Here is an 18,226-nt window from a genome sequence, read left to right on the forward strand (position 1 = left end):
ATACAACATAAATTTATTCTCTTGAATTCTGAAGGTCAGAGTCCAAAATGAGTCTTTTAGGGACATTTCTGGTTCCTTCTGGAGGCATTAGGGGAGAATCTCTTTCCTTGATTTTTCTAGCTTCTGAAAGCCATCCACATTCCTTGGGTCCATGGCTTTGGATCATATTGCCTTTTTCTTCCAGCTTCCCTGGTGACATTGATTCCTCCTCTGATCTTCTGCCTCCCTCTAAGGACCTTGGAGATTACAATAGTCCCATTGAGGTAATCTAGGATGATTTCCGCATCTCAAAATTCAAAGCTTGATCACATCTGCAAAGTCCCTATATATAGTAATATATTCACAAAAGGCATCAGAGATTAGAATCTGGACATCATTGCAAAGGAGGAGAACATTATTCAGCTGATGACACTTTGTTTAAAAAATTTTTTTTAAAGAATGGATTTTTAGCTGGTTGTAGTGGCACACGTCTGTAATCCCAGTGGCCCAGGAAGCTGAGGCAGGAAAATTGTCAAGTTGAAAGCCAGTGTCAGCAATTTAGCAAGACTCTGTCTTAAATTAAAAAAAATTAAAAAAGGGTGGGAATGTGACTTGGTGGTAAAGAGTCTTTGGGTTCAATCTCCAGTATCCAGCTCTTCCAAACAAACAAACAAAAAAGAATGAATTTCTTTCAAGACCAAGGTAGTTTCTTATTTTTTTCAGGTTATTTATAAATGTGATGCTTTGGTGACCTGGCAATAAAACATAAATATCACAGTATATTAAAGGAAAAATTAGTCCATAAGTCAGTATTCAAAATGACTAAGCCTGGTTTTTAAAATAACCTAGCTAATTAATTTGTACCTATAATTTTAGAAAAACATTCTTAGAAATTCTGACTATTACAAACATCTGTGCAACCTGATTATACTAAGTGACTAAATTTTTAAAAGTTGTCCAACAAAGTAGTACACAGCATCTACCAGGCAGGACTGATCTTGAATTGATGTCATCAATGAAATTAATTTCAACAATAGAACTCCCATTGGACCCTGGTGAGAACTAAATGATTTACCCCGGACTAAGTTTGTCACAAAAGTTACAAAAGCAGGCTCTGCTCTGCTCTGAGTTCTCCATGATGTATAGAATAACAGTTTTCAAGCTGTGCTTAAGACTGTGTTCCTCCATTTTATTGTATGTGTTCTGGTCACTGGTGTGATCAATTGGTCACTCGGCTACCTCAGTCCTGGGGAGTAGAGGCGTGGAGTCAACACACAGACACTGGGAGTTTAGTGAGAGCTGGCAGGTGACAATCGCAGTTGAGTCCAACCAGCTTGTTTAATGCAGAAGTGATTACAATTAATATAGAATGCATCTTCCAATCATACATAAGAAAGCAGGTTATATAACATCTAGAAACCAATCATCTTATTATTAATGTAGCTGCACTATGAGGAAGCTCTAAATATTGCTTTGCAGTGGAAGGCAGATTGGAAGGATCATTTTCCCTAGGATAGGGGACCTTATGAGTTGGGGGTTTCATGCCCTGAAGCACCTAACTATCAGTTTCCTTGCCTTGTAACTTGACAATGCTAACTTCAAGCACTGCGGATGTGGTTACTGACGGCTCACTAGAGCAGAGTGCCCTTGCAAGTATTCCTGTCAGGCCTGTATGAGCGTAGGTTTTCCTAGCACTCTGAGCTGCTCATAGCTGCTAGCTGCAAACTGAAAGTTATTCCAACATTTTATAAAGCAGTAGTTTGCTATAAACACTTCCATTTTGAATTTCAGTGCTAAGGTGGAATGACTTTACACCTTGTTTGTGTAAGTAAACAACCACCATCTGCCCAGAACAACCATAAGACACAAACTGATATGTTAATTGTGCCAATAAAAATGACTACCTGTGAATTTTTAAAATTTATCAGAAGTACATAGATGCATAGGCATATTGAGCTCATATAGAAAAAAAACAGGCCTATGAGATTATCAAACACAGCAGACCACTGAAGGATGAAACCTCACTTGAGACCCATAAAAACAGGAGCCCCCCGCAAAACCGAACATGATGGCACCCTGACCCTGTTACTCACTCATCATGAGCCTTGCTCAGGAAAATCACCAGAGTGAAGAATGTCCAAAGCTCTGTGCTTTGGCTTTAGCAGAGTGTGGTTTCTCCTGCCTGTGTGGACCATGAATACTCCAAGCTTACATCTCAAACTGACACTGTGAAACTGCCTTCTCAAGACCTTGACATAGAATAAGTTCCTGTGCATTGACATGTATGTGCCTTGAACAAGTTATTTGGCTGGTTCATTTTCTTATCTACCTATAGTAACTCTTTGCATTCATATCTTCTGCTTTGCCTTTGCTTTCAGTTCAGCTTCTGGCCTAAAAAAAAAAAAAAAAATATATATATATATATATATATATATATATATATATATACACACACACACACACATACACATATACATGCATACATACATACACACATATGTTTATATACACATATATGTATATACACACACATATACATACATATATATGTAAATTATATAAAATTAAGACTGGGCCAGGCTCTATGGCACACGCCTGTAATCCAAGTGGCTGGGGAGGCTGAGACAGGAGGATCAGGAGTTCAAAGCCAGCCTCAGCAATGGTGAGGTGCTAAGCAACTCAGTGAGACCCTGTCTCTAAATAAAATACAAAATAGGGCTAAGGATGTGACTCAGTGGTAGAGTACCCCTGAATTCAATCCCTGGTACCACAAAAAAAAAAAAAAAAGGAAGAAAGAAAAAAATTAAGACTGGAATAAAAGAAGCTGGGATTGCCCAGTTTATGACTACCAGGTGATCCACAAGTGTTTAGTGATTTGCCACTGATGAAAGTGGTTTAGCCTGTGAATTTATAGTTATTCAATAAATTCTGACATTGTAGAAAGACATAAACCTGTTTGGTCTATGTTAATGGCATAGCGTGTTAAAGACAGTTCACTGTAATTCCTTTATGAATCACATTTATATTGACTTGTATGACCTGATAGTAACTGGCTGAAGACTTAAACTCTATCAAATGGTGCCAGGATTGACTTCAGGAAAATGGTTAATTGGGACTGGGAGAGGAATTTAAAAGGAGATGAATTCCTACCAAAAATTGAAACCACTATATCCACAAAGTTAATTGTCTGGATTGAGAATAGAGGTCACTTGTATCAATTTGATTCTCTTATCTATTCCTGGAAATTTCTGCCCAGAAGGAAGAATAACCAATTGGTTTTGATTGATCTGGAGCTGTCCCTGTTTTAAAGTTCTGCATCCCAAGAACCCCTCATTGCCTGGTAAACTAGAAGGATCTGTCACCTTATGGAAGATAAAGTGGTAAAGCCAATAAATAACTTACTTCACTGTTTGCTTTAAGAAATTCTTAGAAACCAATTTACCAATTCAACACCTCACTGATTTGAGGCAACTAGTTCTCCTCTCACAACAAAAGATTACTCCTTTGGGCAAAAAAGGCCACTTGCCCTTTATTAAACAATAGTTTACTTACCAAGACTTGCTTCAAAACATAACTTATGTCAGTTTTTCCCACTCAAGCAGATTACCACACTGTTCCCTGAACAAGTTATTTAAAAGTTATTTAAAAATAATATATAGATAGGTATATGTCTATCTCTCCGTACACACACACACACACACACACACACACACACACACACACACACATATATATCCCTTTGAACTCAGATTCCAAAGCACTGTAAATATCTTCCTCTGACTATCTCATATCCCATTCTTAAACACAACTGACTTTATGATAAAGAGGCTTCTTAGTGCAGTAGGTTTAATAAACTTAGTTTTGTTTGATCAACAATTTGTTCTGATAATCTTGTGGGGGAGTTGGCAATTAATAATCTTTTTCATATTTGTGTTCTAAAATATAGGGTTTTTTTTATTTAAGACTCAAATATCTTATGTTTAAGGGCTAATATAACTACTTAATTATTACATGGATTTTTATACATAAGAGGAGTTTAATATGTTGAAAAGATTCCCTAGACTTTTGGAGCAAGGACATTCAGGTTCCTGTCCTGAGAATTACTGGAGATATTGGGTAAATCTTTTAACTCTTCTTAGCTGGTTATCTTTTTTTTTTTAAGGAGTAAAAAATAATTTTAATCATAAAAATATGGAATGCTTCACAGATTTGTGCATCATCCTTGGGCAGGGGCCATGCTAATCTCTATATCATTCCAATTTTAATATATGTGCTGCCAAAGTGAACACTCAGTGGTTATCTTAACTGTAAATTGACAGAACTGGACTAGGTGAAGTCCAATGTTCAAAATCCTATAACTATTTCAAAGGGTACTCTATTTGGGGTTGTTATGCCCATTCAACAGAAAATGAATGAAAACATTAATACATTGCCTTTGACACTCTGCTCACACAAAGAATGATATAACCTGTAACCAGCCTGTAGGAAGTCTTATAATTAGGTATTCATTCCTAAAACTCAGTGTGATTCTTCCCTCACAATAATTTCCACAGCTTTGTGCTTGACTGTATCTGTTGCTACCCTGTTTCCTTCACACAGACATGGCTTAAGGCTTCATAATATATAGTTTTGTGGCCCTTCTGGACTGCGATAATTGTTCACCCAAGTAATATCTCCCCTTATACTGAATGTGAACTTATTTTCTTGAATCATAAAAGACTTCTAAAAGATGGCAACATGACAATAAGTACATAAGCTAAAAACAGAAGAATCCTAGTTCTATGATAATCAAAATACACAGAAAATCAAAAGCAAAAGGTGTTTAAATTAAAAGGCACTTGTATCATATAAGTGCATTTTAAATGATACAAAGTATACTATATGGAGAGGTATAGCAAAGAAATATTTAGGGCTTAGTGATAAAGATTTAATTAGATCCATGTAGATAAACACAAATGGCTATGTTCTTTAACACCTACAAATTCAGACATAACTGCATCTTTACATACCTTGCAAAACTTGAAGAGATAGAAATTAAAACCAATGTGATGAAGACAAACTGCCTGTGCTATTATTATTACTTGGTAATAACAAAAGAAACAAAACTTCAGGGATGAGATTTACTGCTGAGCCTCAACTACAGTAATTTGAAGAAAGGGGCAAATATCTAACAATGAAACAGGTCCAGAACCTTATCAGGAAGATTAAAATTATATAAGGAAGCCTAGCATAGTAAGAAAACCTTGTCTATTTCTCATCTATTGAGTAGTTTTAAATAATTAGAAGAATACTTGGTCTTGTGCTTATAACATCATAGAAACTAAACAAGTAGCATCTAGTTATAGTCAAATAAATACCTCATAACCTTTTTTAAAAAAGAAAAATTTCAATTACTTGGTATTATTCTCTCAATCATTATTTTAGTAACTGAGGGGGATATCTTTTTAACTTAAATACAATTCTGAACCAAAAACAGTTGAAAATGAAACCAAAATATAGGAGCCATCTGTGACTGTAAGAACTATTTGTCAGAGTCAAACTCAGTTTTCATTTCTCATACCTTAATGTTGACTTCAGGATTTAAAGTTATGATTTCTCCTTCCTTACAAATACAGCTTCTATGCCATGTAGAACATGCACATTTTCTTTGCATGCAACAGAACAAAACAAAGCTCTCATAATAGCTACAAAGCACGACTCACCTTAAAACATTAAAATGTCCATGCACACTTAACAGCACTGAGTACTTTTATCACACAGAGCTCAATAATTAACAAAAATGACTCTATCCTCAAGTCTTTTTTAAAAAAAGAGGATTTAATAAAAGAGAAATACTCAGATGCTCTTTCTGTGGAAAGAAAATAAGACAGTGGCTGCAGCTGTATAGGGAAAAAATTTACTGTAGTCATTTGGCTACAACTGCTCCCTTCTCATTAACATATTCTAGAATAAGAAATATGATTATGTACACTCGAAAAGCTTTCATTTGAAGATTTCAGAGCCTTTAATAAAGTTCCAGTGCAGTAACCAGCCCTTTAATCCCATTTAGAAGTTTTTCTCCTCATATAACTGTGCCCTTCACTATCAATTGCTTCATAGAGGTCCTTTTTATTCTCTTGTGTTGCATGTAGATAACCAATATAAGCCACACAAAGTGAAAGGGTGACCAATCCAAAAGCCATCACAGGTTTGTTCTGTCAAAGAAAAAAAAAAAATATAAAGTCTCATTAGGACAATAATTTGAGGAGATTCAGCTGTCTGTTGCATTCTCCTCTTGACACACCAAGTCTTTATTACCAGGCTAGCATTCCTATGGCAATATTTCAATTATCATTTACTCAATTATTTATTCAATTAGCTTGACTCTTGTTTACAGATTATAGAAGATTCCTGCTTCTCCACTCTACAGCCTGGACATCTTAGATCTCCACCCTCAGGAAGGTGACACGTGAGAGAGGAGTGAGGCATGGACATTGGTCTGGTACGGAGTCTTCAGTGGTATCTATGTGATGCAAAGAAGTTGCTTAATTTATCTTGTCCAAGTCTTTCCACTTTCAAATCTCATAGTAGCTTATTTAATTAGAAAGTGAGGAATGAAGAACAGAAGGTGTTTTTCTTGCCCAAGACATGTATAACTGTCAAAAAGCCTTTTATAACCTATTTTAGGCATAGAAGTAATAATAATGTGCACACTTTTCTGGGAGTCTAAATTTAGTGACTAGAACAGATATTATACTGTTATAATAACTTTGATGTACTAGTGGAAGACCCAAGACCATAGAAGCAAAGCAATGTAGCCTTGAATAAAATAAAATAAAATAAAAAACTTTTAAATACAGGAGTTGGGCTGGAGATGTGGTTCAAGTGGTAGCGTGCTCGCCTGGCATGCGTGTGGCCCGGGTTTGATCCTCAGCACCACATACCAACAAAGATGTTGTGTCCGCCGAGAACGAGAAAATAAATAAATAAATATTAAAAATTCTCTCTCTCTCTCTCTCCCCTCTCTCACTCTCTCTTTAAAAAAAAATTAAATACAGGAGTTTCCAGAGTAATGTTTTGTCTATTAATATTTTGGGCCCATGGCTGACAGTGTATAACTGAAACTCTGAAAAGCAAAAACTCAGATAAGGGGTAAGGGGTGACTATTGTACTACTTCAAATCGTAATTGCTAAAGAATAAGAGTTAAAGTTTTTGACTTGAATGAATATCTTTAAAAAAGCTGCAAACTCAGAGCAGTTTAAATTTGCAATTCTTGAAATTCTATTGGCAATTTAAAAAACACATTAGTTTGGTCTTTAAAACAATCTATCTTAATTTAATTAAGTTGACCTATTTAGCTTTAAAACAGCTTACATTGGCAACTGCTATTAAAATTCTAATCAGATTTATTTATTTTTTTAAAGAGACAGTGAGAGAGGGAGAGAGAGAGAGAGAGAGAATTTTTTTTAATATTTAATTTTTAGTTTTCGGCGGACACAACATCTTTGTTTTGTATGTGGTGCTGAGGATCGAACCCGGGCCACACGCATGCTAGGCGAGCGTGCTACCACTTGAGCCACATCCCCAGCCCTCTAATCAGATTTAATATAATTTGATTTCATTTACTTATAAAATAGAATTTACATTTATTTAAAAATAAAATTCATCAATCAAATATATTCATTAATTTACAGAAGAATATAAAAGATTTTCTATCTCCATGACAGCGTGCAAATGTATGGTTTGGATTTTTTTCACAAAATGTAAAATTGCTTAAATAATGATTAATAAAAGCTGGAAATGCAGTAAGAACAATGAATTTCCATTTTTGTTTGTTTCAAAGGAAGGTCTTGGGGCTGGGGATGTGGCTCAAGCGGTAGCCCGCTCGCCTGGCATGAGTGCGGCCTGGGTTCGATCCTCAGTACCACATACAAACAAAGATGTTGTGTCCGCCGAAAAACTGAAAAATAAATATTAAAAAAATTCTCTCTCTTTAAAAAAAAAAAAAAAACAAAGAAAGGTCTTATTTACCAAATAGTACATGATCAAACTATAAGAATTACCTTCAGGCTGGGGTTCTGGCTCAGTGGTAGAGCGCTCGCCTAGCACAGGCGAGGCCCTAGTTCAAACCCGGACACCACATAAAAATAAATAAATAAAGATATTGTGTCCAACTACAACTTTTAAAAAAATAAATATTTTTTTAAAAAAAGAATTACCTTCAAAATAGTGCAATAATTAAATTAATATGTTATCTTGAGAAGCTGATCCATTAAAATAATCATTTTCCATTATAATTCTCAAATGCCCTCAAAATACTTCATTTTAATCTGTGTATTTATACATGAAACAGGATTTAAAAAATTTTTTTCACTTGCTTTTATTCATAGAGAGGACTTACTGATAGAAACTTTCCATGATAAAATCAAATGCTACAGAAAAAGAACTTTCCATTTCAGATAGCCTAATTAAACATAAAGTCTTATCCTGGATTATGTATTATCTTACAGGCTTAATGAAGAGCTCTGGATTCACAGCTCGAAATAAGGTCGTCGTGCGTACCCCTCTGAGCCCTGGATTTGGAAAGTCTTTCTCTTTGGGTGATTCCTTTTTAAGTGTTGGTGGCTCAGGTGCTGAAGACATCTTGACTAATGCGATTTATTACCTAAAAATAAAGTAATACATTATTCCTTCATACTTGTTTCTTTGATAAACCTCTTTTAAAAAATATTTCTTATACAAGCAACAATAAATGTTGGCAAGAATGTGGAGAAAAAGGTACACTCATACATTGCCAGTGAACTGCAAATTGGGGCAACCACTATGGAAAGCAGTATGGGGATTCCTCAGAAAACTTGGAATGGAACCACCACTTGATCCAGTTATCCCACTCCTGAGCATATACCCAAAGGACTTAAAATCAGTATATTATAGTGACACAGCCACATCAATGTTTATAGCAGCTCAATTCACAATAGCTAAACTATGGAACCAACTGATGTGCCCTTCAATAGATGAATGGATCAAGAAATTGTGATATATACACAATGCAATATTACTCAGCCTTAAAGAATAATGAAATTATGGCATTTACTGATAAATGGATGGAACTGGAGAATATTATGCTAAGCAAAATAAGCCAATCCCAAAGAACCAAAGGATGAATGTTTTCTCTAATATGTGGATGCTAATTCATAATAAGGGCCGGGGAAAAATAGAGGTAATTTGGACTAGACAAAGGGGAGTGAAGAGAGGGAAAGGGGCATGGTGGTAGGAGCAGAATGAATTGTACATTACCCTGTGTGCATATATTACATGATCTGTGTAACTCTACATCATGTACAACAAGAATGAGAAGTTATACTCCATTTGTGTGTGATGTGTCAAAAATGCATTCTACTGTCATGTATGGCTAGTTAGAACAAATTTAAAAGATCATTCTTATACTCATTTAAATTTTTTTTTAATAGTTGTAGATGGAGAGCATGCCTTTATTTATTTTTTTATGCAGTGTTGAGGATCAAACCCAGTGCCTCACACATGCTAGGCAAACACTCTGCCACTGAGCTACAGCCCCAGCCCTACTCATTCTTTTTTTTTTTTGAATTCCAGGTATGCATCAAAAGTGATTGTAAGTGGCACTTTAAGTTTGGTTTGCTAAAATGGTTATTACTATTATTTTTTCATCTCTTAAACTCCAGTAAAGTGGGCAGAAGTCTGGAGAATGGTTTGTTGGTCTGAGTCAGATTGTTACCTGTTGTAAGAAGTCAGGGCTGGGGCTGTGCCTCAGTGGTAGAGCACTTGCCTAGCATGTGTGAGGTACTGGGTTCGATTTTCAGCACCACATATAAAATAAAGGCATTGTGTCCATCCATAACTAATTAGAAAAAAAAAAGAAGAAAAAGAAGAAAGGGCTAAGGGAAAGAGAGGCCAGTGGGTAATCCATTCCTTTATTTACTCTTCTTTTCATTTTTTCTCACCTTCCAACAGCCCATCTGAGGGAAGTACTATACCATTCCTTTGCTTAATATCTCCTACAGCTTTACCCCTGGCCTAATTTCCCCTCATCCTCTGCCTTTTTCCACTGGCCCACTCAAGCAGAAGAGGAAGCAGCTGTTTCTATTCACTCTCCCTCTGTCTATTAGCAACTCCCTGGAAGGTCATCCTCTGCTATGTCCTTAATCTAAATATCCCTTCATCAAGAGATGAAGGGATATTTAGATTTAATAGGATAAATTTAGAATAGATGGCTATTCTAAATTTATCCTATTAAATTGAAGTGTGTCTTTTGTCCTAGCTGGAATAGTCAACAATTTGAGAATGTTTTTCTCTTCCAGGTATCATTCCTGCCATCTAATACTGGGATAGTGGTGGTGGTGGGAGTCGGGGTTTGAAAGGGAGGAGGTAAAAAAAAAAAAAAAAAAAAAAAAAAAAAACCTTTCCCAAACTGAAATTAATGACAATAAAAGTCAATAAGAGTCAGACATTCACATTTAAGCTGGGCACAGTGGCCATACCGGCTCGGGAGGCTGAGATAGGAGGATCCTGAGTTCAAAGCCAGCCTCTATAAAGGCAAAATGCTAAGCAACTCAGTGAGAGCCTGTATCTAAATAAAATACAAAAAATAGGGTTGAGGATGTGGCTCAGTGGTTGAGTGCCCCCGAGTTCAATCCCTGGTACCTAAAATAAAAAATAAAATTCACATTTAAACATTAATTGTTGCTTTGTACAAATATTCTTTATTAAGTCTTCTATTTTATATACTTTAAAAGCAACATTTTTTTGCAACTTAACAGTCTTGGAGGAAATCAGGTGCTTAGCTTTTCAAAACACTTTATGCTGCAATGCTCCTGAAACATTAATCTATACCACTCAATAGGGTAAACACCTCATAGAAACATCTGCCTGAAGGGAAGGGATTCTCCACGTTCTATATTTGCAAAGGCTTTAGATCATTGTTGGCTGTTCTATCTCTTGGTCCCCATACATGTTATAGTTATCATTGCTGATGTCATCATCTTCTTACCATCATGGCTTTCTGGTTCCATTTTTAAATAAGTGAGAATCCCTGTAGCAATTTCATGTACTGCAAACACTTGGGAAATAAATTGCTATTTGTAGCCATGAAGTCTTCAAAATATAGCTGTTTGGGGATACCAGAATCAGTAGCAATTTAGAACTAGGATTGGTTCAAATACCATGTTGAGTTGGTATCTTTTTCCACGTGTACCTCAGAGGTTTCTACAGGAATTATGCCTGTTAGTTGCCAACATATTACTATTGTACACGATTTTACAGACCACTGGGTCTCAACAACCATGTCAATGGTTTGCTTCATGTTGATGTTCTCAGCCTTTTTCTTCCTTGTCTAAATTTAGTTATTCCTGCAACTGGCTCCAGTAGCAAGCTTTTGCTGTGTGAATAATCCCGGATTTGAAGGCTGAAGAATGGCTGTGCAATTCAATGGGAAAAACTCAACTTATATGCAATCCAAGCATGGAAATATGTTGTAGGCAAAGCGATTTCTTACCGGCAAGAGGATACCGCATTTTGTTCCTTTCATTCTCTTGTCAACTTAACTCAGCTATTCCCTACTCAGCCATTCCCTAAAAAAAATGTTATCATTTGGGCATGTGTGTTGGCTTGTTAATTACAGAACAAATGAACAATTCTGAAGCAATGGGGGTTAGCTGACTTGCCAATGATGAGTGGTCCAAAACACTCTATAGCAGAATATAGCGACTACCAATCTGTTTACTTCCTTTTAAAATATCGTCTCTGTCATAAAGCACAAAAGAAAGTCACAAACTGGTAGAGTATACCTGTTTCATCAGCATTTAAAACACCATTCAAGCTGTAACCAGCAATTGTTTGGTCTTTGTTTTTAAAATTTCTCCTACACACAAATTACTAATTTTCTGAAACACTGTTTTCTTCACTACAGACAACATCTGAAGCAATTCCATAAAGCGCCTAAAATTTGTTCAGTCAGCTGAAACTTACTATGGCCAAGTTAGTAAAAACCTGAGGCATTATGTTGCAGAAATAGTACAATTAAATGCTCATTTCCTGCATGAACTTCTTGGTTACTACCCCCAAAGGACCCACATTCAACTCTGCTTTAGTCTTAAAATATTTTTAAACTTTCTCTTCAATCTTGGCTCAATCTTTAAAAATAATGGACAATGTAGGGGGAATGATGCTAAATACCTTTGCTATTTCTCCTACCTTGTGACAGCAATCTACTGTTTCCACTATCATCACTCTTCTCTTCTAATAAAGACCCCTTTGAACCTTCCTATCATGATGATTGGATGGAAGATGTGACAAATGTGTTTAGAAGTTAAGTAACAAATACTGGCCACCAAGTGCTGAAGCCAGATATCAATGATGTTTCTCCTTGTATTAAAAAGTACACTTGAATAGGAATGTTGGGGAAAGAGAAAATTCAAAAGGAAAAAAATAGTGAAGTGTAAACAGCATTTCAGTCTACCAACAGGATATATCTGTAAGAAATATTAGGCAGGAAATGATTGACATATGGCCATACTGTTAGGATAGAATCTAGAATCCACACGCTCAGTTTACTACTACTAGGACATTAGATAAAAATACTAGGAGAGGGAATGCAGTTGTGACTCAGTGGCAGAGTGCTTGCCTAACATGTGTGAGGCCCTGGGTTTGATCCTCAGCACCACATGAAAATATATTGTGTCCACATACAACTAAAAAAAATTAAAAATACTAAGATGGTCTAAAAAGGCAAATTTACAAAGGCAAGGCTTTCTAAACAGCAACTGACACAAAGGGATGAAAACAGCTCCATGTCATTAAAACAATGATATCCTATAAAAATGAATTAAAGTTGTTCATGGGGAAGAAAAACAAGGTAATAGGGGAGTAGGTAAGGAGAGCACATTATTATAGAGCAAAGAAGAGTCCTCAGAGCATAGTTTATCATGAACACTGTGTGGATGGCAATGACAATGTGTCAGGAATTCAGAGGGGAAAATACACACACACACACACACACACACACACACACACACACACATTACAGCCAACAAAATTTTCACTACAAGTTGAATATCCCTTATCTGAAATGCTTGGGACCAGATGTGTCTCTGAATTTATCTAAATTTTGGGATGTTTGTATACTTAATGAGATAGGGGATAAAACTCAAGTCTAACCACAAACACTCATTTAATACTTCATATGTACCTTATCACAGACTGAAGGTAATTTCACATAATACTTTAAATAATTTTATACATGAAAAAGTCTGTGTACACTGACCCATGAGAAAGCAAAGGTGCCACTATCTCAATTACCCATATGGACAATTTGTGGCTATTTGGCATCACCATCATTCCACTCTGAATTCACGTGCTACTAGAGAGCAATCATTTTAATGTATTCATTCACACATAAGTGCTAACAGGAAAAAACAGGACATACAATTAATATAGTGAAGAAGTAATATGTTTAAGGTAACTAAGCAGCACAGTGGCACCAGCTGTTAAACAATAGCAGCTTTCAGTTTCCACCTGCAACATTGTTTGATTAAAAGGCTGTTGTACACTATTTTATTTATTTAGGTGAGAAGAATCATCAGAAGCTGTCGAGGGGCCAGGAAGTGGCTCCTGTAGGGATGAGGAGGCATTGTGCTGGGTGGCTTTTTTAAAAGTTTTCTCCAGGGTTGTCTGCCTCATTAGCAGCAGTTTTTGTCTCAGAAGTCTCTCTTTGATTTTATAAATTGACATGATTTCTTGTTCTGTTATGAATGCATGCTGCTCTAGACCTTTAATAAGCCCATCACACAGTCTGACCATGTTTTCCACAGGCACTTTCTCTGCAGTGTTAACATCCCCTTTGTCATCACTATTATCACATTCACCTTGATGCAGAACCATTTCAGGTATTTCACCATTGGTCAATGAATGAACAACTGGAGCTTGATTATTGATATGAAAAACTTTTTTGATATCCACTTTTTCAATAAATTTCTCTGTTGCTTTGTTATTAGCAGCTGTTTTATCACCACAAATCTTTAAAAATGTAATACCATGTCTTTTCTTAAATTTCTGCAACCAGCCTGTTGAATATTCACAGTTTCCTTGAATTTTCAATTCATCATGATAGATCTTTGCTTGTTTCATGATCAGCATACCATTCAGTGGCATGTGTTCATTGCGACGCTGACGGATCCACTCTTTCAACACACGATCAAGATCTTCATTCTTAGCTTTATGCAATGTTTTTCTATTTTTCATTAACTTTGGTTCATCACTTTCAGCATAGAACTTCAGCAGTTTATCCTTCTGTTTCTTCAAGTCATATATGGTGGTCATTCCAACACCATACTCTTCTGTAAGTTGTTTCACACTAATACCACTGTCCAGTTTTTCCAATAGCTTGACTTTCTGTGCTATAGATAAACATAAATGCTTCCTCTTTTTCTTATCATTGTTACTCACAGGGACATCTGCAGGCCTTTTTGACATTTTCAATAATATTTTTACACTGTAGAGCAAAGAATATGCAAAAAACTACTGCTAACAACGCATGTATGTCTTGGCCCCATGTGGAACATGTTGGGGAATCTGCTGTTGGCACAATGGGCCTGCACACGTCATTTTATAACCCTCTGAGGGTGTGCTTCTGTGAGAGAATCTGGGTGTGTGGAGAAAAGATATATTGCAGCTGAAGACAAGGAGGGTCTTATTTTCCTTGGGGATGATGAATAAGCTGTGTTGTATACCTGTGTCTTGACTGCAAGCTGTCATATGAGATTAAGTGTGGAATTTCCCACTTGAGGCATCATGTTGGCACTCAATAAGTTTTGAATTTTGGAGTATTTCAGACTTTCAGATTAGGGATGCTCAACCTGTATTTTAAAATTAAAGGGATGCAGTAATGTTTAATATCATGAAATTCAACCAATATGAGATGTGTCTATTAAAAAACTATCTGGGGTTCTAACTTGAATTGTAATGGCTAAATATCAGTTACAAGATTCCTTGATCTTCTTTTTCCCTTAGAAGAACCTAGTTTTCCTTCATAAAGAATCAAGGAAATAAGCAATCAAGGTAGCACTTATATTGCAACATCCATATCCAAATTCTTATTAATAATACATCATTTATGTTAAACTAAACTCTTCACTAGAAATAACAAAGAATATGTGGACTGGGGCTGGAGGATAGCTCAGTGGTAGAGCACTTGCCTAGCAGGAGTGAGAGGCTAGGTTTGATCCCCAGCACCCAACACACACACACACACACACACACACACAGAGACACACACACCACCTGGACTGGAAACCCACATGTATATTTTTAAAAACTTAATATGCTACAATTTCCGTTGTTTTTGATATTTTCTGGAGTTAATGAAAGTAACATTTTTCATTTTTAGCATTCTTTAGTAAGAAGACATCTCAGTTTTATGGTCCTTTCTCCTGTTTTGAGCCAGAAACTGAAGATGTTACAATTGTTCTCCCAAAGTTTTCTAAACTTATTTACACATCAAATACATAGTTATATGTATAAAAATACATTAGATTATTTTTTAAATGTCCTGAACTTATTTATACATCTAATACAGAATTCTTTTTAAAAAAATATTTTTTAGTTATAGGTGGACACAATACCTTTTTTAATTTTATTTTTGTGATGCTGAGGATTGAACCCAGGGCTTCACACATGTTAGACGAGTGCTCTACCGCTGAGCCACAGCCCCAGCTCCTAATACAGAATTCTTAACACTCAGATTACTGAGGTCATAAAGAATTTGTTATATGTAGTTATAAAAAATTAAAAGAATAAAATATTTTCCCATAAGAGAAGGTTCTTCTGTATTTCTGTACATGCCTGGCCCACAGAACTGTGTATATGTGGGAATTAGAGATGTACTGGTTGAATAAACAAGTGTGCAGCATGAAAAATCTCAGTTGACTCTTCATAGATGTATAAATCACCAGGATTTGGGGGGGAAACAAAGTTCTATATCAACAAGCAAACTTTTAATCTTGAAGTAAAAGCAGACTTGCTATTTTCAAGTGAAGAACTAATGTTAAGTTCCACTTCAAAAAGTTGCACAAATTTTAAGCTAAGGCCAGGTGCAGTGACACACACCTGTAATCCCAGCAGCTTAGGAGGCTGATGCAGGAGGATAGAGACTTCAAAGCCAGCCTCAGCAACTTAGCAAGCCCCAAGAAACTTAGGAAGACCCTGTCTCAAAATTAAAAAACAAAACAAAACAAAAAACATAAAAAGGGCTGGGGTTATGGTTCAGTGGGTTAAGTGCCCTGGGTTCATTCTCTGGTACCAAAAAAATAAAATAATTATAAGTTAAAAACACAGCAATAACTGATATTACCACTCAAGTGAACTATACCTAAGACAAAACCAGTTAACATCAGGCATACTTCCATCAGAACTTTCTAAGTCTTCCCATCACTTTCTCCAACTTCCCCCCAACACACACAGGAGTTATTAGCACTTATTTGCATATAACCTTAACAAATATTTAGTTATACTCCCTTTTATAATCTGTTTATTTTGAATCTAGATTTAAATGGGGGAATCATAAAACACACACACACACACAGGATATCAGGAATGATAGAAATTTGACATTGCACCACTCCTAATTAATTTGGTGACTAATTTGTGTGCAGGACCACTTGCAAAATAATAAATCAGGCACTACTGACTGCACAATCTATTCAGGTGCACTTATTCTTATTTTTTTTTTAGAAGAATCAGGAAATTTTAAAATAAACAAAATATTTCATTGGGAGTATAAATATATTTTAGTTTCATATACCAGGTATCTTAATACTTAAATAACTTGATGATTAGTACACATGAGGAACTGTATTGTAAAAAAAAAAAAAAAAAAAGGAGATAAGACGATATCTTGATATCTGGGTCAGAATAACTTAAAAAAATAATTTCAATTAGTACAAACAGGTTTGGGACAATCAGAGGACTTTATGGCTTGAGGGAATTTAGCACAGTCTCAAATTTCAACTTTACCACTTCTAAACTGTGATTTTGAGTAGGTTTCACTTCTGATTTCCAGACTTCACCTTTATGAAAGCAGTAATACTGTCTATTGCACAGAACAGATGCGAATGTATACGAATTAAATGAAAACATTTTTTAAAGCATAATAGATTTTAGATTTCCAGAAAAAGTTACTACTGTCATCTTATCCTCCATCCTCCTTTAAACAAAGAGAAACCCAAACTCAAAGTGATTGCCTCTTTGCTAGGAGGGTCACCCCACTTCCAGCCCACTCCTTACTCCATCACCTCATACCATCTCACTTTAGACTTGAAAGAAAACATGGACTTTGCATGTGTGAGTTATTAAAACAACATTTGTAATAATAAAAAAATGGGTCCTATATGTTCTTTGCAGTGTAATTTTTTTTTTTAAAATCTCTTTCCATTTCTTGAACTTATTGTACCTGAAAAAAGGAGAAATATTTTGTCAAGGGCTTGTTGCAGATATCCTGAAAAACCTATTTGGCTTCCCCGCAAAGTAGTACCTACACTTCCGTTAATTACTTAGGACCTACTCAAAGATAGGTGCATTTGAAGCCTCCAGGAGAAACTGCAGTCAATTAAGTTCCAGACACTGTACTAGGGGGTTGAAAACGCACCGCTACAAAAGAAAAGGGAATCTTGTGAAATAACAAAACTACACTCCCCTAAATGAGAGAGCCTGGTGAGCTGGGACTCAAACAGCAGAGAAAGTCGCAAGGGTCAGGGAAATGGGCTCTATGCGGCCGCATACTTCCGAGACCCGGCATGCGGCTCACGTAGTCCCGGAATGGAAGGGTCGGGCTGCCTGAACCAACGCAACCAAGTACGCGGCACCTGACAGTAACACTGGAAAGAAGCAACGGCCCTGCCCACTCCCAGCCAGCGTCCCTCCACCCGGAAACCCACCGCCACCGTTCACCTACCGCGGGGTCACCCCTTTTCCGCGCTTGCGACTGCTCGGCCCCCTGCGAGAGAGAGAAGCCGAGCGCGCTCGACCCGGCCCACGCTGCAGCGCCACCTACATCTCGGAGGCTGCAGTGCTGAGGCGCAGGGATAACTAGGCTCCACCTGCCCAAGCCTCTACCTCCTGAGATTGACCTGCCACAGCGGGGTTTGTGGGCTGGAGTTTTGCAAGGGACATTTCCCCCTCCCCTCTTTTCTCCTATTGACCTGTCTTCAGCCTTCCAGCTTCAAATAACCTTTCCGTTTC

General features: G+C 36.6%; 1 protein-coding gene and 1 non-coding gene across 3 annotated transcripts; both read right to left on the reverse strand.

Moving 5' to 3' along the window:
• Positions 1-87: 87 nt before the first annotated feature.
• On the reverse strand, positions 88-18,012 carry LOC113198261 (tigger transposable element-derived protein 2). Of its 2 annotated transcripts, XR_013344149.1 has the most exons (4): positions 17,940-18,012; positions 8,468-8,624; positions 5,682-6,173; positions 88-731 (listed from the first exon to the last, which is right to left on the reverse strand). XR_013344149.1 is itself a non-coding variant. In XM_077801804.1 (2 exons), the coding sequence occupies exon 2, from the start codon at positions 14,462-14,464 to the stop codon at positions 13,547-13,549; it is 918 nt and encodes a 305-aa protein (XP_077657930.1). In that variant the 5' UTR covers positions 14,465-14,847; positions 17,940-17,977; the 3' UTR covers positions 13,414-13,546. The 2 variants fall into 2 exon arrangements, 1 of the variants encoding a protein (XP_077657930.1); XM_077801804.1 differs by lacking the exons at positions 88-731; positions 5,682-6,173; positions 8,468-8,624 and adding an exon at positions 13,414-14,847 and having other exon boundaries at positions 17,940-17,977.
• Positions 4,165-4,268, reverse strand: LOC113198671 (U6 spliceosomal RNA). The gene has a single exon (XR_003302871.1). It is a non-coding gene; the product is annotated as a U6 spliceosomal RNA (small nuclear RNA).
• Positions 18,013-18,226: the final 214 nt, after the last annotated feature.

This window comes from Urocitellus parryii, chromosome 8, assembly GCF_045843805.1.
Source record: "Urocitellus parryii isolate mUroPar1 chromosome 8, mUroPar1.hap1, whole genome shotgun sequence".
Lineage (NCBI taxonomy): Eukaryota > Metazoa > Chordata > Mammalia > Rodentia > Sciuridae > Urocitellus > Urocitellus parryii.